General features: G+C 45.6%; 1 protein-coding gene across 21 annotated transcripts in view; it reads left to right on the forward strand.

The window, feature by feature from the left end:
- The window catches only part of UNC80 (unc-80 homolog, NALCN channel complex subunit), a 3486058-nt gene that overhangs the window by 2608735 nt on the left and 853220 nt on the right, over positions 1-24103 (forward strand). For all 21 annotated transcript variants that reach the window (XM_069615884.1, XM_069615886.1, XM_069615890.1 and 18 more), the window contains one exon: positions 20541-20633. In XM_069615884.1, coding sequence (XP_069471985.1) covers positions 20541-20633 — 93 coding nt within the window. The remainder of the gene's footprint in view (positions 1-20540; positions 20634-24103) is intronic.

The following is a 24103-nucleotide window of genomic DNA, read 5'->3' on the forward strand; positions in this document are numbered from 1 at the left end:
AAGCAGCTTCAACATTGCAGCAATGTTGAAGCTGCTTGCTTTGGTGTACATGAAAGTGTCCATATACAACACGGGTGTATATGGACACTTCCATTTACACCAGACAAGGCTTCTTGTGGCACTCCTCCAGTTTAACGGCACCAAAAGGGTACCGTATTTGTCCACTAGTTTAGCACACATATTAAACTGGAGGAGTGCCACAAGAATAGGTTTCCAAAAAGCCAGTTTACAAATGTGTCGGTTGCTAGGTTGTTTTCCAACCCATCTTAGCAACCGCCACATGTATTCCGAAAGTGGCGCATTCCTTCTGACTACGGAAGAATGCGCCACCTTCAGAATAGGTCTTAGGTACCGAAAAGGTTGTTAACCATTTTAACGTCCTTTTCGGTACTTAACACCTACATGAGAATCTGGCCCTAAGGCTTTTGAAACGTCATAGCGTTTTACTTAAACCATACCTGACCACTTCGACTTTCACAGTATTACCTTCTTTCCCGGTTTCTGCTGATACTTGTAGTTCCTTTTGTTACTCATACAGTTCAATATCTCAGTATCTGGACCTTCTGTGTGCAAAGTCTCTTTGCAATCCTAAGTGTCTTACTTTAGTGGGCTTGATGCGACAAACAAACATTCAAAGTTCCTTTTTCCTCAGGATTCTCCTATGCACAACTTCTCTGGTTATTCACTGTCCACCCAGGCTCCCTCTCCGCCGGGCTCAGACCCACCTCAACACAAAACCTTCAATTAGTCTCCTTCTGCTGGGCCAGGACCAATATATCTAATTTTCCATACTTTCTTTACTCTATCAAAATCAAAGACTTTCGACTGTGCGCAGGATTTTGCTTGGGCCGTCGCAGGACCACTCCAATTTACAATTCTTTACAACTCTTTAACTTTCACTTCTGCTACTTCTCAGCTGGATACCTTACAGAGACCTTCGATTTTGCACACACGCTGTGCCGGACCACTCTGTGTCACAGCTTTGCTCTTTTGGACTACAAGTCCCAGAATGCACATTCAAGGTTTTGTTCCTACTTCGCCAGTTACAGGCACTGCTGGGATTAACACAAAGTTTGTGACACAACAGGTTACCCTCCCTTAGTTACCCTCGAGTCACACAGTCTCCATCCTTTACCCTGAGTGATGAGGTGTTAGCGGGTCCTCTATTAGGTTTCACTTGAGGTCAGGGACCCTGCACCTGCCCTTCAACTAGCTGGGTTTCTGGAACTCACCCATGGAGCAAGCACTGATTTAACCACTACCAGAAAAGTGCAGCTGGAGTTTTGGTTCCCTGGGACACGGCTGCCCTGCCATACTGTAGCCCACTTTGTACTCACAGGCTTCAGTGTCTTGGCAGTCTTTCCCCCCTTCTGGCTTCCCAAGGTTCTCCCAGCTGCTGACTTCTCCTTCTGGTCTTCACAGTTCCTTCAGCATCCCCAGCTTGCTTGTCCGCCCTCAGGGTTGTGATCTAAGAGCAATGTCCCTCCCCTGTTCACCTGAACAAAGGATCCCTGGGAATAGCCTAGGAGAAATACCTCAGGTTTCTCACAACATGGACACCCCATCATTTTCCTCACTGGCCTTCAGACCTGATCCTCATCAGCACCCCCCTCTCATTCAACACACACCACCAAGCTAATCCATACTCTAGAGGCTGGACGAAATGGAGAGGCAGCAACGGGAGAGGAAGGACATTGGCCATACACATTTGCTGCACCTCCAGGCCTTTCGCGATTTCTTGCAAGGGGCCACCGGCAGGATATGAGGACAATGGAGTTGAACCAAGCACAGGCGGCTGCCAGTACGGCCACCCTGACTGTGTATGGGCAGCGAGGCCAGGAGATGATGGGGGTTTTCAGCCTTTGCAGAGTTGATGCGCCAAAGCATAGAACTCGCTCTGCAGCACATCCAGGGTCAATACCCTCAATTTTGGCCACCCCCACTTAGTAGTCACAGCCCAGCATACTCAGGCACCGATCTGAGCACCGTTTGGGGCCGAAATAACTAGGGGAAGCCCTGAGTGGGTAGAGGCCACGGAAGCCACAGTGACACACGTTTTGCCCACAGTCGGTGTGCTGGGGTGTTAGTGGGGGAGGGGGTAGTGTGCTGGGGTGTTGGTGGCGAGAGGGGTTAGTTGGTGCACTTTATTTCATTAAAATAGTTGAACTCAGTCAATGCAAGGGCATTCCTCATTGTGTCATGGTTGTGTTCATTAATTGACGTGAGTGTCAAACACTGGTGCATGGCATGTGCCATGTGAATGTCTTAGAAAGAATTGTCTATCAGACACCTCTGCCACAGGCACTGCATCCTCATCCTCTAGGGGTGGCATGTCCACATCAGGGGGTAGAGGGACATTCCGCTAGAGGCAGATATTGTGCAGCATGGCAAAAACAAGCACTATTATGCCCACTTTTTCAGGTGAGTACATCTGGGCTCCTCCTGTACGGTCCAGGCAGCGTAAACAGGCCTTCAGAATGCCAAAGGTTTGCTCTATGCACACAAGGGTACTACTGTGAGTGTAGTTGTAGGCAATATCCTGTAGTGTGGATCACGCACAGGTGTCTTGAGCCAGGGCAGCTGCAGGTATCCAGAGTCACCTGAATGGAGAGAGGCACAGCCATGAGTCACAGTGTATTGTGGGGGCATTTCACGGCATCAGGGCATTGGACATCAATTGCACGCATATGGGGCTTCATTGCGTGGCATGTGTCTTTGCAATGGTTGTGCATGTTGTGTCACTCGTATCATGCCTTGTATGTACTTAACATGCAACCTGTTAACTTGCAGCAGATGTTACTTCATGTGTCTGTCTGTGCCATGTCAGGCTGACATGGTAGCTGTCTTGTGGCAGTGTATTGCTCTCATGCATGTGGCCTGATGGGTTTCCTATCAGCCCTCTCTATGCTTCTGGGGGAAGTGGGTCGACATTGCTGGCTGAGTGTGCATGGCTGTGGTACTGGAAGGGTTGATGTTGTGTGATGCGATGTGGCACTTTGACATTGGTTCGATTATACAAGTTACATTGTGGTACCTGTAGTCATGTGCGTGTTTGGAGTTGCTACTGTATGTGTTCATCAGCTTCTCAGCCCATGTATGTCCGACATGTGCATGCTCCCTGGGCTGTACTGTGATGTTGGTGCAGGAGATGGGCATGACTTTTGCATTCGTTTGTCATGCCATGCTTTGTGGAATTTTTCACATCCCACCACCCTCATTTGGTCAGGTGCATCGCAGCGCCTGCGTTCTGGCAGTTTTACCCTATCCACATCCGTTGTCCTCTGTGCCTCTCCATGTTTCCAGGCAGTGTACTGTTCCGTAGGATCATGGCATCTTGGGTGGAACCAGGGTAGTGGGAACTGCAGTGGGTGATGTACAGGTTGGGGTCGCAGGTCACCTGCACATTTAGAGAGTGGTAGTACTTCCTGTTGTGGTACACTGCTTCGTGTGTCTGCGGGGCCACCAACGCAACATGGGTACAGTCCAAGGCTGCGATGACATTTGCATTTGAGCAACAGCATAGCACTGTGCCTTCATGGTGTGAACCTGTGCTGGGCAGTAAGATGTGGCGTGGAACATGCCACAAGACAGCATCCAGCACCTGGGCCAAAACTGCACAAAATGTGGGCCATGCTGTGCCGTGGATCATGGCCAGAAAGTGCTGGAAGGTGGCGGTTCCCAGGAATTGTAGTACAGACACTAGCTTTAGCAGTGGGGGCACAGCTGTCCAGATGTCAATCCTGCTCCCTATGTCGCCCTGGATTGTGGTGAGCAGCTCACTTATGCTCTCCCTGTCGAGGTGGTACAGGGTGACCAACTGGCTGTCAGTGAGGGTCCAAGGTGGAGGCCTGACCCTGGGGATCGGGGCACACCTTGCTTGGCCACTCCTTCTCCTCCTCCTCCCCCCTGTATGCCCTGTGCCCTTGGCTGGTTGTCCTGCCTCTGTACTTCCAGGCGCAGCATGAGCAGCTGAATGTCCCATCTCGCAATGGCTAATGGCAGCATGGTGTTTGTAACTGTGCTTGGGGAAGGCCTGCACCTTATGTAGCCCTCTGGAGTGAAATGGGATCACCAGTTGCTTAATTTCTGCCACCTGTGTTCATTTACCTTCACCTGGAGGCAGCAGGTAATTGTGGTGTGTTTTTGGCAGTATTAGCGCCGTTTTCCAGCGCTAATACCACCGTGCAGGGACTTCTGATACGGCAGTGATTGCGTTTCATGGTATCAGCTTAGGGTCTGCCGGTTGTAATAGCCCCAGTGGTATTTTTGCACCGGCTGTTTTGCAGTCGGCTACATTTGCACCGGCTCATGATACAACGGAACGGTATTGCCAGCGCTAATTCCATTAAGGTCACTTTTATGGCTTACCGCCCACCTCATGATGAGGCCCAGTGTATTGTATAAGAACCTTTTCTCTCCCTCATCCCATTCCCCTTGCTCCACGCCTCTGACCTATAGGATGGAGCAAGAGCCTTTTGCATAAGAAAGTCCTTCAAGTTAGAATTTTATAGCAGGGTCAATGTGCACACAGAGCGCATGGCCCTGGCACACATTACATCGCCTCCTGGCAATGACTGTAAGTCCTTTTCTCTACATGGATTGAATGGGATTCTTGTACATCAGCCTTTTTTATATTGCTTCATTTATTGGATCCTATCTCCTCTGCTGATTCCTTGTTTTTCAAATGTCCAGCCTGCAGGTTGGAACCTCAGAAAATGTTAAAGCACTCTTGAACAGTGCTGGGAGGTATCACTCGTGCCTGTGGTACCACAAGGGTATTGGGCATCCTTGTGGCCCCACAAGAAGTGTTGCTGCCCAGTCTGAGACCAAACTTTCCTTTACTGATGCCACAGGTTTGAATACGCTTGGAACCAGGAGGCTCCAACGGACATGTATGTTTAAAAGTCTATTTAGCAGAGGCGTTGCTAGGGGGGGGCTAAGGGAGCTATAGCCCTGGGTCTTTTGGTTGTAGCCCCGGATAGAAGTTCAGGGGTTACAACCAAAAAGCTAGCTAGCCCCAAGTCCTGACAGTCCTGACATTAGCGTAGCCCCAGATCTTTTCCAGACCTAACAACACCCCTGCTATTTAGATTTTGAATATGTTTTGTCATTTTCCAAACTTTATGTCAAATAGAATATGAAGCCTTCAGGTTGCAATGTTGTCCATTACTGACCCTCATGACAGTTGCATATGGCGTCTGGGGATTCGTCATAATAGTAAAAACTGTGAGGCTTTCCAGGTGCTGAACTCAAAGGGATGATGCTCTTCATGTTTCAAAGCACAGTCTCTTCAAGTCTCACGAAAAGTCAAAGGAGGCCAGCCTTCTATTGGTTGCCCGCTGGTGCCCCTCAGAGCTGAAGCATATTCAATTTGACCAGTTGCAAGAGAGGGACTGTGGCCTGAGGCCCTACACTGTTTCCATGGAGAATAGGCATTTGAAGAAGTTGCATCCCAGTGGTGCATCTCGGTCTTCCTATCAAAGTGACTCAGAGAAAAAGAAGACGACTGATTCCTCCACTAAGTATCCCCCAGTCAGGTCAGTGGTGAAGGCTGTTATGGCACATTTGGCACCAGAGGATTTGGAATACTTCTGGCACTTCGTGCTGGCCCTTTTTTCTCAAATTTGTCAGCAACTTTGTGTGCCTCTCAACATGCCTGCAGAGCCTCGTGGATCAGGAGAGCTGACACAGGAGTGTCTCCAGGGGCTTTGGGGTCTCCCTGCACTGGAACATAGGGAGAGGCTGTGGTAATTGACTTATTCGATAGGGGCTCCTCTACTGGTTCCATGGAATAGAGAGCTGCTTAGGAGGCATTGCATGAGTGCTGTCTTAGAGAAAGGTTGGCTTTCTGGTAAAGGCCCCCTGCTTGGCGTTGTGCAGATGGGTCAAATCCTTTCTCATAGGAGAAGAGGAATAAGATATAAGGGACTGGAAGAACATTATTCCAGGGTTCAGGAGAGCTTTGATGTGGCTGACAAAGGTGTTGTTTATGCAGCGGTCTTAAGAGATCTGCAGGATGCCAGCGGCCTGGAAACCACTCCTGAGATTATGTTGGATGAGCAGGTCCCTGTGGGCCTGAGTGCCGAATGTTCCTCCTACATCAGCCTTAAGTGGATTGCTATTGAGGCCATGGTTATTCATGTCTCTAATGTCATTGAACTTTATAAAAGTGATAATCTAATGGACAAGATGCAGAAAAGTCCAAAGGAGGGTCAGACTTTTCTGCTTTTTGGGAGAGAGTTTTAAGAACCAAGTGGCTAACATCTCTGAGAAGCCTCTGTTGGTTCCAGCATTGAACAAAAACACATTGACAAAGTACAGCCCTATCAGGGGAGACCACTGTTATCTCTTTGACTATCCAAACGCTGATTTGTTGATGGTTCATGCTGCCAACCTGAGTGACCATCCTAATCTGTTTCTTGCAATCCGGCCTGGTAGGGAGTCAAAAATGTATCGATGATATGTCCGAGAAGATGCTTACCTTAGGCTCATTGACCATGGGATCTGAAAATGTTGCAACCACCCTGAGGAGGAATTATTTTGCCTTCTGGGAGGTGGTGAAATATTCTCTTTGCACACCACGGCAGAGTGTTGCGAGTTCATAAAATAGAGGCTGACGGATTCAAATAATCCCAACATATCATCCATGCTGGGTTGGAGACAGTAGCCCCAGTGGCCAAAGGGATGATGCCATCATTAACCTTTAGCTGTCATGGTTAGTTGTGACTATCAGGTTTTTTCGCCTGACATGCAAACTAAAATTACTCATTAATTAATTAAAGCTTTATTTCGGTCATAAAACCATAAAAGCAGTTCAACACATTTTACAAAAATACACAATATATTAAACATTATTAAACATTATTAATAAAATATAATAAAAACACCGGAATATTATACAATTATTATGAAGAAAAGAAAGAAAAACAAGTCATAAGGAGAGCACGGCTCGCAGCCTTAATGTAAAAAGAAAACAGCATCAATTACACCTAGTTTTAACAGAAGGGGACTACAAAATCTCAAACTGTTTTAACCCCATACATGTTTTGATTGCTCTTACCCTCAGTTACCATGCTATGTGTATATAACGAGATGTTACAAATACAACAGAGACACTTTGCAGGTTGCTTAGGTATAACGCCGGCTCCCTTCTGTTGCAAATACCCACAGCAATTAAAATTGTCTCAGATATCTGCGTCTCAGTGTCAGGGTCTTGTGGCAGATCAGCATGAAATGCAATACATTTTCTTTTTTTGGTTTACACAGTGGCATAAAGCAGACTCCTGGGATTTCCAGAGATGTGTGAAGCTCGTCACAGCCAACGTCCCTAATCTAAAATGAAAATATAAGGATTTTTCATAGGTCGTACTAATTAAGTCAACATATGCTATACCAGCCTTGAGCAGTCTGTTGCTGATATAGTCAGGGCCTGCAGACAATTTCTGAGCTTAACGGATTAGATTGTTTCTTAACTGAATGTTGATGGCTGAGCTTACTGTCTTTCTTCCTACTGCCTTGGAGGAGGTTGGTTCTATCCAAAGGTCATTAAGATTGAATAGACCGTTTTTTTCATGGATAGGTCATTTCGAACATCTGCCACACTCCAGGATTAAAAAATGTAACAGCGCCTCCCAATAAGATATTAGACCTTCCTGGCTCCACAGTCTTATCCATTGTCTAACTGGGTCGAACTTCACCTTGATCATCACTGGTAAAATACCTAATTCCAGATATATTAAGGAAGACAGCATGTTTAGGGGTAGAAATAACAGTTTTTTAAAAAGAATTCTCTTGCAAGATTGTAAATTGCAGTTCCCATTTCCCAGATTCCTGGAATCTAATCCCCAAGTAGTTAAAATAGTTTACCCGCTCAACCGGAGCGTTACCAATTCTTAAGGAGACTGACCCATGTTTGGAGGAGCTAGGACGGAAGACCATGATCTTTGATTTTTCAACATTTAATTCTAATTTTAAATCTGCATTTAACTCGAAGATTGATAAAGCCTTTATTAAACCCGCTGGAGTTGGTGATAATATTACAGCGTCGTCAGCGTAAAAAAGCGCCAGGTATTTTGCTGAGCCCATTTCTGATAACCCTGGCGCTCTTTTAGCAAGGCATCAATCATTTCTTTAATATCTATGTTGAAAAACAGGGCAGCGAGGACACATCCCCGCCTCACACCCTTGCTTACCTATTATGCTTTAATGCAAAGGTTTTGGGAATACAATGAAGATATTATTGAGATTAGCTTCGGGGGGCTTTACAAGCTTCAAGTTTGCGCCACAAAATGACCCTCAACACTGAGTCAGAGCTGGTTTTTAGATCTAAGAATGCAACATACAGCTTAATCTTAGATAGAGTTTACATATTTTTGAATTGGAAGAAACAGGAGGAAACATTGGTTGATGGTGCCTATATTTTACCAATAGCCTGCATGATGAATGCTTACTACATGGTTGGAGTCAGACCACAACTGTAAGTGACTGAGAATGGACTTTGTAAAAAATTTTCTATCCACATCTAACAAAGAAATGGGGCGATAATTCCAAGGTGAATCTCTGCAACCATTTTTGAATAAAGGAATAAATACAGCCTGTCACCAGGAAGGCGGAAATTATACCTGTGGAGAGAATGATGTTAAAAACTCTACATAGGACCGGGACCCACACAGACAACTCTTCTTTATAAAACTCAACAAGGATCCATTCAAGACCGACCACCTTTCAATGAAGAATGAAAAGGCGGTCGGCCTTGATTGGACCAACTGCCATAGGGCTGCACCAACTTCAGACATACTCAAGTGTACATCACGTTCTTTTGTCTCATCAATTAGAGCCGTTTTACACTCATACAGTTCTTCTCCCAGGTGCGGCTTATACAAGTTTGAGGAGCAGGACTCCCACTCATCAGTCAGATACAACATTGCTGTGCCTGGGTTCCATTCTTCATCTTACCTGCCACCATCCTGCAGCAGAGGATATTGTCCCCCTGTTCTAGCGTTCTATGCAAAGCTGACGATTCTTCACACAGAAATATTTTTTTTAATGCAATTAATTCCTTGTAACATACTTGCAAAGCTTGCAGTTCATCTTTGGCAGCACTTATTCTAGATTTAACACACATTATAATGTCTTTCGTGGCAGAGTGACAATCACTGTCATACCAAGATGGCATTGCGGTACATCTTCATCTGTTGGGGACAAGTGGTCCAGTTACAAAGGGGGCAAGGATAAACTTTATATTATAAAAATAAATCATCACAGAAAGAGGTGTGTTCTCAGTAGCACAGATTGATGTTAGATCATTCATTATACACTCATATATGGCAGGTCTCTGCCCTCTTCAATTAACCTTGCCCATTTTACTTGTTTCCGTGCATTAGTAGATATCTTAATCTTCTGAGATGGTCCATTGCATGGAACAATACCCATTTCTGGGCCCAGTCGGATAACGACAGAGAGGGGATAATGATCACTCTCAACCCTATCACCAATTTCAAAGTCAATGACAAGGTCCCATTGATCTCCTAAAACAAAAAAACGTAGTCTATTAATGAAGACCCAGAGTCCCGTAAACAACTTCCTTGCCAGTTGGTCCTTTAGAAATCATCCATTACAAGCTCTCAAGTTTAGCTCAAAAAGGTTTCTCGTCACCACAGAGGCCAAACTGTTTATTTTCTTCGGGTCAGCAACAGTCGCCTCCGGGATTCCCCATGTCCTATCTTGATCTTCCCAGTGATCTGCGTGATCTTTCTGTGGTTCCACTTGCATATTGAAATCACCTGCAACTATGACGAGACCACCCCTGCCTTTCTGCAGTCGAGCACTGGCAGTGTCATGAAACAAGTTCACCACTGACATACCCTGTGGACCTGATGGTCTATCGTAAATATTAAATAACATCAATTGCTTGCCGCCGGTTAGCTGTATTATTAAAAGCTGTAGGTCAGCTGATAAGCACAAGTGATCAACCACTTTCACCCGCAGAGTAGACTCCAACCATATTACCAAACTACCACTAGGCCTAACTTTTGGGCCCTTGGTTGCTGGCACAGAAAACGACCTATAACCCTGAAACAGAGCTCACGGCCCACATTTCCTGGAAAATAACAATTTGGTGGATTCTTATAAAATCACTCCATCCAGGGAGTTCCACCAATCTACTGAGGCCTGCCACATTCCAAGATAATACGTTCTGACCAGAACCTTCATACTCTCCAGAGCTTCCCCCACGGGGTCCGTCAACCTAATCAAGGTTTGATACTTCCCTCCAGATACCCGGGAGCCTTGCTTCTGCATAATTCAGGTCCTGACTAGGGGAATAGTACCTAAGGTCAGAGCTAACACCAGCACCATCCCTACCCATAGGCAAACTCCTCAGGAAGTGGTGCTGGCAGGGTACGAAGCAGATTGAAAAGCCGAAACCCAAAACCCATTTCATAAAAGTGTTTGGCGTGTCTGCAAATTAGGTCAGCTACAATGGAAGAAACCAAAGTAACCAAGACCCAATTTGTTGAGCTTGAGGATTTTGGTAGTTAAAGGTTCAAAATATAACCCGATGAAATACAGCACAGATCCGGGATATGGTGAAACAGTTCGAGAAAACATGAGCAATTCAAAAAGGGACTAGCTTGTGTTGGATTCAACTCAACAATTTTGATGTATTTAGAGATCGTACTCCACCTTTATACTACAGTCAGTGCCGCCTGACAGTGTTGCTCTTCCCAGCATTTGGACTCTCATACACCCACTCCTTTGCTTGCAATGGTTTGAAGCTCCAAAGAAGGGGGGGGCTCCGGGGGGCATCTGTCTTGGCGTGTATGCCATCTTGAATAGTACGTTCAACGCCTCTGTCCTCACGCACATCCTTAATGCTTTGCTCCATCTGTATAGAGTCTGAGTCTGTTTTAGTGATGGGGCGGGAGGATCGCATCCATCGGTCAAGGGGACCCTGTACCAGGGCCTGTCTCATAACTCTATTACTGTAAACATTAGTAATGATGAACTGATCGTCACAGGCAACATTTTCTGAGACCACTTTCCTTTTTTGAGTGTTATTAAACTCCACGTGTTTGTTTTGCTTGGACGGTCTGGGGGCTAGCTGCCTTATTTGTTTTTGCCTTCTTTTCCCAGGGGGTTTGGTAGGACTATTAAACAGATACTACTCCACGCGTAAAGCCTCTGCGGCTGCCTCCATCGATTCTGCAGTAATTTCCACCGCATCCTGGTGTGGGTCTCCACCTGTGAACAACAGTGGACCGGTATCCAGTGATTCCATTGAATACAATGCATCGAATACAAAAACATCGAATGCAAAAGCCTCGAAAAAATGCTTTTTTTTCGTAGGTAAAGGTTTTTTTTAAATTATAATGGCTTTTAAGGGGTAAAAAAACAGGGTTGCGGGGGACCCCCCATTTTAAAAAATGGAAAAAAATGAATTTTTTCGATGCATTTTTTTCGAGGCTTTTGCATTCGATGCTTTTGCATTCGATGCTATCACTATGAACCCAGTGGACCCACTGCCTTAGTCATAAGTATGCTTTCATGAGCGTAGGCGGCAGGATCCACACCCAGATCATGGTTGTGATTAATGGCCAACAAAGCCATTTGGACTGAGCCTACCCCGTCCACTTGGCTATCCAAACCTGGGCCCAAGACAGATCCAGGTTTTGAGTAGGAGTCAATTATAATATCCACAACAAGGGCTAAAATCTGTGATTGCTCGCCCTGATCATTCGCTAGATTCAATGAAGAGAAGGAATAACGCATCTAATTTTGCAATAATAGAGTTGAGTTGCATAGAGGTAGAAAAAAGTGAGGATACATCGTCATACCTCGATGATGAGGATATACTTAAAGGTATGTCAGCCTGCACACATTCCTTGTCACTGTGCCGCTTATATTGTCTTACTTTGTGCCCTCAGGTCCAAGGGAAATGCCCTGTAAGTTCAAACAGTGATTTAAAAGGGATTCATTGTTGTCAGTTACAGGAGATCCATGAGACATACTTTTTGGTAGATTACCAATATTATCTTCTTATTGTTACAGCTTCATCTCCCAGGCCAATTACTGAGCCCTCATCTTCATTATCTGCAGGTTTATTGTAGAAATAGTCCACAATTGTCTCCCAGGGATCGTTTGTGACTCCCTTTCTGTCTTTTTTGTTAGGTGGGGTTATGTTGGGACTAACACAACTGTGCGTTGGACTGTGAGCCCGCTTCCCTGGGCTCAAAAAGTAGCCATATCTTTGTTTTGTTGCACTTTTAATTTGTTTTGGTTTTGTTTTGGACCCTTGGCCTAAAATGAGACTCCAAGCCACTCCTCACTGATGGCGCCCAATGAGGACGAAACATGTCTGGGGATGCTTGTGGTCTCGTGCAGAAGCTTTGTGACCTGGCAGTTCGGGCTGGACTGCCCCTTTTGCAGTGGGATTAAGCCTAATTTGCATATGGTCTTTCCTCTTTTTGTAAGAGCTTGGCAGGCGAAGAACAATGGTCTGGAGGATTGCCCAGAGCAATTGCCAGAGGTTTAAGATTAATTCTAAACCTTCCAGCTATCACCTCCTTGTTTTGCAAAATAAAACAACTACATTAACCAAAATGCCATCTTGTCCGTCTCCTGATTTTGATTTACCACAGTACACACTTTGTGGATTTGCTAAATGTTCTACATTAGATGATGGAGAAATATATATGGTGTTGCCATAGGTAAGAGCAAGGAAGTGTGCAATATGTGCATCATTTTGTGAGAAGTGGAACCATCTTATTTAAAGTGTTTGTTTGATTGAAAGAAATAGGAACTTGTAATCTGTGGGGCCAGTGAGGGATGCTGGTCAATAGTGAATTCAAGACTATTGACTTTTGACAGATGACTCAAGCCTGGAGCTTGTACCCTTTTAGCATGCACAACAGGGCTGGCATTTCACCGAAATGCCAGGGGTAGCTAAAGTGACATCACACAGCCTTGACCTCTTATGACATCACAGGAAGTAATGTTATTTGACCCCCACCCCGAAGTGACATCACAGTAAGTGATGGAACATGACCTTTCACCCCTTGACAAAACAGGAAGTGGCTTAATATATTGTTCCTAAGTACACTACGAAAAATATGGTTGTGATATCACTATACTGTTATATACATTTCATACAAGAATGGATCACCACATGTATCATTAATATCAGGGTGTATAGGCTCATATTAACAAATTACTGTGAATGTAAGCAGACGTCCAAGGCCAAATGATAATAATATGTTAATATATAGCACTTTCGCTTAAGTGCTTTATATAGAACAATTATACATACAATATTACCCAGCCTGTGTTGATACTAATTTATCGACCTCAGAAGGATGAAGGGCTGAGTTGAGGTATTTAAGAACAGACTCAATCAGTGACTCACCCCCTAAAGTGTGCCTGAAATAAACCTTTAATGAGTCTAGCAATTATTGATTACAATTCCAGACAGACAAATTATTTGTTATTCCTATTCTTTCTAATTTAGGGTCACTGCTGAAAGTGTTACACTTGTGGAAACCACTGTTTTTAAGAGGCCTGAACAAGAAAGTCAGCCACTCCAAAAATAAAGAGCCACATGGCGCTGGCCACAGCCCAGGAGCTTACATTTAAAAAAAAAATATATAAATATTTATTTGTAGTTTTGTTTTAGGGGTAGAAAGGGGGACCACAGGGGTAGCAAGTGAGATCTCAGGGGTCGCAACTGCGACCCCTGGCAACCCCCAAATGATGTCCCTGATGCACAATTGTGACAGAAAATAACGGTAGAATGTATCAAGTGCAGCTGGGTAACCCAGAAAAAAATAAGTCCACTGACAATGCTGATCCATCCAATATCATCCAAGATCGATATAAGGCATGACTCAACTTCATGTATTGGGGTGAATACATCTTGAAGTGGGACACAGGCTTCCAATGATGCAACAAAGGTATAGAACTGAACTGCCACCCCCAGTTCCAATTATTAAAATGGGGACATATTGTCATGACTTCAGTCGGGCGGCGTTTCTTTTCTCTATGGAGACGCCATTAAGTTGTTCCACCACGTCTGACGGCCGTCTGAGAGCACCGCTCTAGTGTTTTTCCAAGATGGCCGCCGGCGTTACTTACGGCCGGCTCACTGTGGCGTTCCTCGCGTTGCACCTTCACTGTGTTTCCACGCCTCGAAGGTAACGCTTGGTGTATCCCTCCTACGTGTGTTTCTCTCCTGTGTTGCTTCCCGTGTCTCGTCCTCCTTTTTGTGCTCTCTCGGGCTGTTCGCTTCGGTACAGCTCGTACTGGTCTCTCTCCCCCTCTCTTTCCCTTTCCTCTCTGCCCTTCGGCTTGTCTTCCTCGCCCATGCTTCTACATTCATATAAGCCGGAGTGCTAGAAGTTCCATTCCTCCTGGAGCTATTTGTGAGCCACTTGGGCTACTTCTGGTGCCCTTATCACAGCTGTTCTCCGATCCCTTCTATGGTTCTGTTCTACGCTGAAGTATCGTTCGCCTGGACTTCTCATTGCCACTGACTCTTTCATCGGAACACTTGCTGCAGGGTTTTTTCTGCCCTTTTGGGCTTTTTCCCTGTTCAGGTGCCGGCTCCCGGGAGTCCCCGCTGTTCGTGTTCTCTAGTTACCCGACAGTGTGGCATCCCAGGGAGCTCGCCCCTACTTACGGCAAAAGAGGGAAGCAAGGAAGACTGATAAAGCGCAGACCCAAAGACGTCCTGGAAGAAGGCCGGAACTACAAGAAAAGTCCACAGTCGATTCAGGTGAGGAGGAAGGAGGGGATAGTTCAACCAACCCTGATAAACACGACAGAGTGCAACGCCGAAGGACCCCCATGGCATCTCTCGAGCAGTACCAAGAATTGGTGGCAGCCATACAGGGACTTACCGTAGAAGTGCAATCCCTCCGGTCCGAAAATCAGTCTTTGCGACAACAGGTAGCAGCTCGTGAGGATGCCCGTGGAGATTTACCTCCCCTTCCTTTACCTTGCGGGAAATTCGACGGAGATCCAAAAACATTGAAGGCATTTCTGGACGCCTGTCAGTTATATTTCACCTTCCGCCCTCGTACTTATGAGACTACCAGGGCCAAGGTGGGTTTCCTAGTGTCTAATTTAACGGGAAGTGCCTTGGCATGGGCTTCACCGTTGGTGTTACAGGCTGACCCAGCTACTGCTAATTACGATCTGTTTGTGCAACTCCTAAAGTCTCGCTTTGACCGACCCGAGGTACAGTATGCCTCTTATGAAGCAATCCTCGATATCAGACAGGGTACGCATGACGTACATACTTATGTTACCTCCTTCATGCAGCTTGGCACGAATGCCGGATGGCCTGATTCTGCTCAACAGACTTTGTTTCGTCGCGGCTTGCATGAAGAGATAAAGGATGAACTGGCACGTATTGCACGACCTCAGACATTTCAGGAACTAGTATCCCTCGCTCTCCAGATTGAGTATAGATTGAGAGAAAGAAGACAAGAAAGGAAACATCCACGATCTTCTCCCTCAAATTTCTCCCCAAACCCTTCTAGGGAACATCCAACCTCATCCATCGGGGAAGAACCGATGCAAATAGGCACCACCCGAGGACCTTTAACAGCCGAAGAAAAGAAGAGAAGAAGGGAGCTAGGCCTCTGCATGTATTGCGGTTCTGGCAAACATCTGCTCCGTAATTGCCCTGAGGTTCCTCCACGCCGCCAGGGAAACGATTCACCCCAAACCTAAACAGGGATAGGTCCGGGGGTGTTGGGATGAATCCCTGTGCCAACACTTTGACTCCTCTTCCCCGTGAAGACAATCGTCTTATGGTATTTCAGGTTATACTGTCACGGGACTCCTCTACCTTCTGGGAAGCCTTAGCCATGTTGGATTGTGGGGCAGCAGGAAATTTCATCGATGTATCCTGGGCTCAAGAGAAATGTGTGCCCATCGTTCCAAAGAATCTACCCATTCCAGTGGAAGGGGTGGATGGCCAGCCTTTGTCCTCAGGACCTGTTACTCAAGAGACTCTGCCACTTCGGGTCCAATTGTTTCAACATCAGGAGGAAATGGCATTCGACCTCATTAAGGCAGCGCATTTCCCGGTGATCCTCGGGATCCCGTGGCTGCGTAAACATAACCCAAAGATCGATTGGTCTAACAATACTATCCAGTTTCAGTCGCATCTTTGTCTTAATGAATGTTTAAACAATAAATACCCCCTAGACTCCCTGCAGAAGAGTGCATCCGTGCTGACAGCTTCTCTCCATCAAGTACCGGAACACTATCAGGTGTATGCTGAGGTCTTCATGGACAACCAACCCCACTCCCTTCCTCCTCACAGAAGAGAAGACTGCACGATTGAGATCCTACCAGATGCGCCTGTTCCTTTTGGAAGGATGTTTCCCCTATCTTTACCCGAGCGGAAGGCTCTTAAGGAATACCTGGACTGCAATCTACAGAATGGGCTCATCCAGGAGTCCAAATCACCTGCTGGAGCATCTCTATTTTTCATCCCGAAGAAGGGGTCATCGGAACTCCGTCCTTGTATCGACTACCGGGGCCTAAATCGCCTTACTGTTAAAGACCGTTACCCTATGCCACTAATCAAAGAGATAATAGAAGCGGTCCAAGGTGCGTCTGTCTTTACAAAATTGGATCTCAGGGGTGCGTACCACCTGCTCCGTATAAGACAGGGTGATGAATGGAAGACGGCATTTCGAACCCCACTAGGGCATTTCGAATATCGAGTTATGCCTTTCGGTTTGGTAAACGCCCCTGCCATATTCCAGCGCTTTATGGATAGATTATTTGCCGACCTCCTATTCTCTTCAGTAGTGGTATACTTAGATGATATCCTCATTTACTCTTCCTCTCTTCCTGAACATAGAAGACAGGTCCGACAAGTGTTGAAACGTCTACGGGAAAACAAGCTACTGGTAAAGCCTGAAAAATGTGTCTTCGAGGCCTGTTCGGTGTCTTATTTGGGGTTTATCCTCTCCCATGAGGGCATTCGTATGGATCCCTGTAAGATACAAGCAATCACCCATTGGTCCGCTCCAAGAAACGTTAAGGAAGTACAACGTTTCCTCGGTCTGGCCAACTTCTATCGCCAATTTATTTCAGGCTTCTCAAATATGGTTCTTCCGATTACATCACTCTTGAAGAAGGGTATTATCTTCACTTGGACACAAGAAGCGGATTTAGCTTTCCAAACCTTAAAGGAAGCATTCACCTCGGCTCCCGTATTGGTACAACCGGATCAACTTTTTCCCTTCATTGTAGAGACGGATGCCTCAGGTGGAGCCATAGGAGCTGCTCTCTTGCAAAAGGGCAAGGACGGTCTTGAACATCCTGTGGCGTATTATTCAAAGACTCTGTCACCCAGTGAAAGAAATTATTCTGTCATCGAGAGGGAATTAATGGCTATCAAACATGCCTGTGAAGAATGGCGTCATCTTCTTCAGGGAGCCATGCATAAGTTTACAGTGCGTACCGACCACAGTAACCTTCGTATACTCCAACAGATGGAATGTCGCAATGCTAGACATGCCCGTTGGGCATATTTTTTCTCTCAGTTTGACTTTGTGATTACCTATCTACCAGGCAAACAGAATATCTTAGCTGATGCCCTGTCACGCAATCTGCGGTCGGACTATGAAGCAGATTCTAGCCTTGAATTATTGTAGCGGGCAAAGAGGTACGGACTGTGGCAAATACTTTTTTACGCGAAGTCCAGTGCGAACAGCACCGTGCACCGATTAAGACAGAAGCAGCCTCCAAATTGGAAGAAAGAGAAGGAATCCTTTTCAAGGGTCAAGCCTTGTACCTGCCCAACAAGAAACACCAAAGGCTGGCCCTTTCATGGTGTCATGATTCACCCATGGCTGGTCATAAGGGCATTCGAGCCACAAAGGATTTGGTGTCCAGGCTATTTGGGTGGCCAGGTTGGAACCAAGACGTACATTCTTATGTATCTACCTGTGCCATCTGTGCTTCCAATAAGTATCATTCAACCAAACCCCTAGGTCTTCTACAATAGGAACCTGCTCCCAAACAACCATGGACCCACGTTTCTACAGACTTCATTGTGGACCTGCCTAATTCTGAAGGGAACACTGTCATCATGGTGACTGTGGATTCTCTAAGCAAATTGGCTCACTTCACTCCCTTGAAAGGATTACCTACAGCCCCTGAAACAGCCAAAACCTTTCTGAAAGAAATAGTGCGGCTTCATGGCCTTCCCGAGACCGTGGTGTCTGATCGAGGTCCCCAATTCACTTCCCAGTTTTGGGGTGCCCTCTGTAAATAACTGGGGATTCAACAAGCCCTTTCATCTGGGTTCCATCCACAAAGCAACGGTCAGACGGAAAGGCTCAATCACACGCTGGAACAATATCTTCGATGTTTCTGTAGCAGAAAACAAGAGGACTGGAACGTCTTTCTCCCTATGGCCGAGTTCACCTATAACAATACCAAACATTCAGCCACTAATATGTCCCCTTTTTTTTGCACATTTGGTTACCATCCGAAACATCTGCCGTTGGCAGACATCCAACCCTCAAAGTCACCCACTCTTGACCACCTCCTGCAAGAACTCAAAGACACCCATGCGCTAGCCAGTGAAACCTTGGACGCTAGCCGTCGTGTGTATAAATTATGGGCTGACAAGAAGAGGAAGGCTGCACCTTCTTGGTCGGAAGGTGATAAGGTTTGGTTAGCCACTAAATTTCTACCTCGCTGGACGCACATAGGGAAATTTGCACCAAGATATATCGGACCTTTCCAAATCAGGAAGAAGGTAAACCCTGTTGCATTCCGCCTTCAGCTACCCCCCTCCCTTAAACAGGTGCATCCCGTGTTCCATACCTCCCTTTTGAAGCCATACCTTCCGGATCCATACAAGAGACGATCCAAGAGGCATTCTGCTGATGTGCAGTCTGGTCCAGCTGAACATGAGTTTTCACATCTGGTGGATTCCCGTTACCATCACGGTAGTCTACAATATTTGGTTCATTGGAAGGGTTTTCCCATCGAAGAACGGACATGGGAGCCTGTGAGACACATTCACGCCCCTCGACTCATTAGAAAGTTTCACAGACTGTATCCAGGCAAGCCTGGGGGCCCCCCATGTAGAAGGGGGCATACTGTCATGACTTCTGTCGGGCGGCGTTTCTTTTCTCTATGGAGACGCCATTAAGTTGTTCCACCACGTCTGACGGCCGTCTGAGAGCACCACTCTAGTGTTTTTCCAAGATGGCCGCCGCCGTTACTTACGGCCGGCTCACTGTGGCGTTCCTCGCGTTGCACCTTCACTGTGTTTCCACGCCTCGAAGGTAACGCTTGGTGTATCCCTCCTACGTGTGTTTCTCTCCTGTGTTGCTTCCCGTGTCTCGTCCTCCTTTTTGTGCTCTCTCGGGCTGTTCGCTTCGGTACAGCTCGTACTGGTCTCTCTCCCCCTCTCTTTCCCTTTCCTCTCTGCCCTTCGGCTTGTCTTCCTCGCCCATGCTTCTACATTCATATAAGCCGGAGTGCTAGAAGTTCCATTCCTCCTGGAGCTATTTGTGAGCCACTCGGGCTACTTCTGGTGCCCTTATCACAGCTGTTCTCCGATCCCTTCTATGGTTCTGTTCTACGCTGAAGTATCGTTTGCCTGGACTTCTCATTGCCACTGACTCTTTCATCGGAACACTTGCTGCAGGGTTTTTTCTGCCCTTTTGGGCTTTTTCCCTGTTCAGGTGCCGGCTCCCGGGAGTCCCCGCTGTTCGTGTTCTCTAGTTACCCGACTGTGTGGCATCCCAGGGAGCTCGCCCCTACTTACGGCAAAAGAAGGAAGCAAGGAAGACTGATAAAGCGCAGACCCAAAGACGTCCTGGAAGAAGGCCGGAACTACAAGAAAAGTCCACAGTCGATTCAGGTGAGGAGGAAGGAGGGGATAGTTCAACCAACCCTGATAAACACGACACATATATACATAGAACTGAACTGCCAACTGCATTTCTAATTATTATAATGGTGAACTTTGTGCATTGAAACATAGTAATACTACAGTTGTACGGGATGCCTGAATCAGTTTGTGTAGCTTTTTTTGCATTAAAGTACAACCTGTAAAAAAAGTCATAGTGCATCATTGTATGGCTTTGATTTATTATTTCTTCTTATCAAATCTCACACAATAGACAGTTGTGTCATATGTATCTTCTGGCACATCTGCTTTGCACAATATGCTTGAACACAGGAGCCTCCAGTTTGGCAAGGGTTTTGTGTTAGCCTATGCTTTATTACCAATTTACAACATCTTCTTAATTTTAATGGATAATAACGCAAAATTAGTAGTCATCTTTGCTAAGAAAAGTTTACTTTTCATGTGATAACAAACATATTTTGCAATGTCCTCCCATGTAATGCATTGTACTGTCTACTGTTTGCAATCAGACTGCAGTCTGTGTGACTTCCAGATAACCTAAAGCTTTCCGAGGCCATTATGTTGTCAGTTATACAAATACCACATGACATTTTACCAGTTGAAATGTCCTTTTTTGATTGCTGTTTTACAGACCTATGACTGCACCTCAGATGAGTAGAAGTGATCAGGGCCATAAAGGTGCCACAACATCCAATCACACTATGTCGGCTGGGGTGAACACAAGGTAACAAACCTGCTGTACTACCTATTCCTATTTAAAGTGTTTTTTCCACCTGTTATGTTTTTTAAAAACTTTCGAGTGTACTCTAGTTCTAATGAATACCTTCATCCCACAGCTTTCTCATCTTATGCAGTAACTTCAGTCGCATACTTTTGTCGTCAGTTATAATTCCGGTTGCTTTTAAATATACGCCTGGGAATTCCGTCCATCAATTTAATGTTTTAGAGGAATATTACCAGCGATGTTCCATTGGAATAGTGCCACAGGTAAATGCCTTCTGGCAGACTTTCAGCAGAGTCCACCTATTTGTACCAGATCCTAGTATGTGGAGATAAACATTTTAAAATTGTATTAACAAAAATAAATTATATTTTTACAGTACAGAAGGGAAGCACAGGCGATTCCCTTTAATATAGTAAACAAATATTCTAGTGAATTCCGTCCTCCTACAGATTCCTCATCTGAGATATTTTTTGCGGCAGTAAGACAATTCGGAAACTTTTTTCCCACCAACGGGCGGTGTGTGGAATTGGTGTCGAGACTCCCTCGACAGTCCTCAGCCTCAGATCCGGACAAATAGCCGGCACTGGGCTCATGCTCTCAGTTCCTTTTTTCCACATGCTCAGCACTCAATGATCAGAACACCACTCACCCCAGAAAAGCTATGTCTTTCTGGAGTACTGCAAAAATGCAAGACTTTCAACGCCGAAGCCTTGCAATGGTAAAATGTTGCTCACCGATCCTCACAGACTATGCCTGTGGTGTCTCGGTGTCGATCATGAGCAGTCATGAGCAGTCATGAGCGGTGCAGTCATATCGGATACATCTAGAAGTGTTATACATAATGAAGGCTTTTCTATCACAATGTCTACAGTCCTTTGGGCAAAATAGACATGAAATGTCAAACATGTTGTTGGTACCATTTACAAACACATCAGGTCCCAGAATCTCATAAACCGCTGGAATATGTGTTAAAGACAGCAGATGTCCTACAATGTGCCAGGTCAACACCCTGTCTGTTCCTTGCAGGTATGTTGCATACTTAGTGCTCTTCTCACATGATACAGTGTGATTTCTGGCATCTTGCAGGATAGTAGCATTGTGCATGGTGCCGGCAACTCTTAGTGTCCATGTGGTATTCTGCAACAGGCCACCCTTTATCGAGAAAGCACCAATGTGAGTTGCCAGGAATACCCCCAGGAAAACCACCACCACCCTCACTTTGGATATTACGAGCACAGTATCAACCTGATGGTGGGAACATAAACAGGAATATCAGAATTTTGCAATAATATCAACCATATGGCTAATAACTTTCATTAGTTCTTCTTGTTCTTTAGCTATGTTAGTACACAGCCAATTCCGACTGCAATGTTGTTGGTACATTAAACAAATCCATCTCCTCTGGTGAGTCATAAGCATCCTCTGCTATTTTCACCAAATCTGGCGATTTGAGCAGATTAGCTCCTATGATATTATTATACTCCACTCTGCTGTTAGCCAGTGCGATCATCTCCCGAGCGCCAAGAGACTCACGCTGGATGGAATAACACAAATTCAACAGCGAGTTGTTATTATCTATTGTCGACAGTATCGAAGATTCCGGAGCACAGGATGCACAGGGGGAGCAAGTAAAAGAAGTCAATAAAGCAAGTGGGTCATACACACTATTACTTGTTTTATCATTAGTTTGAAAAAAATATGTTATTTTACCATCTTTATTTTTTAAGTTCTGTCGGTTCTCTGACTCTGGTAGTGAGCCCATCTAAATTGTATTTGCGTTGTCAACTTTAGTTGCCTTACTATTTTTTCTTTTAGATGGCTTGACTGCATTTGGCTCCTTGTCAAGCTAAATGCTGCGCAGTTTATATTTGCGCGTACGGGATAGCATTTGACTGACAATATCGTTCTTTTTCTTGTCAGGGCAACACGAGTAGGCCGCTTATTGGCACTCATTCACAAAGAATCTTACCGTAATACTTTAGTAGTTTTAACTACAATGTCCAAAGATAACCAACAAAGTCAACCACCAAACAGTACTCACTGAGCACTTGCGCTGTTGCGTGCTGCCCATTTGAAAAGGCTTGTGGCGTGCACAGAATACAATTATAAGGAAGACATGGTATCAACAGTAAGACAGGCACAAGTGACCACAGTTCAAGGGTGTTTATTGAACTTCAGTTGGGTTTGAAAAACGCCTATCTAAACCTAAATCTAAAGATGGGAGCAAGTTTCAAATAATAATAATGCAGTCCTAGTGGTGTCTTGTCAACCTAAAAAGGGCGATACTAATAAACCTATTGCCAATCCTCACCTCTAAATACAAATAGTGTCGGAAACAATGTTATGCAAAAGAAAAAAGGTGTTCAAGAAATCATATGTCAGGATATCTGAGCCATTGGCTCACCTTCCCTACGTTTAAAGCATTGAGACAAGGCAGCACACTCAAGCATAGCACAGTCTCGGGCTTCTCTAGCACAAGGATGCGGTTCAAAACATCAGCATCAGGGCCTTCTGTACCCAAGTCTCTTCGCCATTCAAAATCTCGTCCTTCAAAAGGCCTGATGCAACAAACAAACAATAAAGTTCCTCTCGTCTCAGTATTTCACATATACACAATTTTGGATCCCCCTCCACCGGGCTCAGATCCACTTTACTGCAATCTCATTGTTCTCAGGATGTTCACGTATCCAGTTTCTCTGGTGATTTACTGTTCACCTCACATCACCCGCCGTCGGGCTCAGATCCACTTTGAATCCAATCTTCAGTCAGTCTCCCTCCTCCGGGCTCTGACCAATAACACACATTTGCTTTAACCCAAAGCTTTCAATTGATCTCCCTCTGCTGGGCTTGGACCAACTTAATCTACTTCGCCATAAACTTTCTTTATCAACATCGAAGACTTTCGACTGTGCACAGGATTTTCCTAACCCGTCGCAGGACCACTTCGATTCACAATCCTTTACCACTCTTTCCCTTTTGTTAACTCTCAGCTGGATACCTTACAGGGACCTTTGATTGGGCACACACGCGGTACCGGACGACTCTGTCAAAGGCATTGTATCTTGGTTTCAAAGTTCAATCACTCATCTGTCGTTCAACTTCACTTGCGTTGGTTATCACATGCGTTTTCAAATAATGTTCGTTTCAGCACTCCCCACACAATGTTTCCGCTTGCAACCTTGGCTTCAACACAGACCGGTTCTGTGTCGGTCTCCCCAACTCACCAGCTGTGTTGATTTCACTGATGCTGCTTTGTTGTTGGAGCCAAGGACAGTACCACGGGAGCTGGCGATTCTCCTCGCCTTGATTATCGACGCAGGAGAGCCCCGGGTGCCTCAAACACACAATACAGGATTACTCAGCTGGGTTTTCTGGTCTTACCTTTTCTATTCTCGAGGCTTCATGAAAGTAGCAGTTCCTTGTTGAAAAGGTCAAGGGAACTTCCCTCCTTGCAATCCCCTTCTGGTTCG

The sequence above is a fragment of the Ambystoma mexicanum genome, chromosome 9 (genome assembly GCF_040938575.1).
Source record: "Ambystoma mexicanum isolate Mex_15411 chromosome 9, UKY_AmexF1_1, whole genome shotgun sequence".
Taxonomy (NCBI): domain Eukaryota; kingdom Metazoa; phylum Chordata; class Amphibia; order Caudata; family Ambystomatidae; genus Ambystoma; species Ambystoma mexicanum.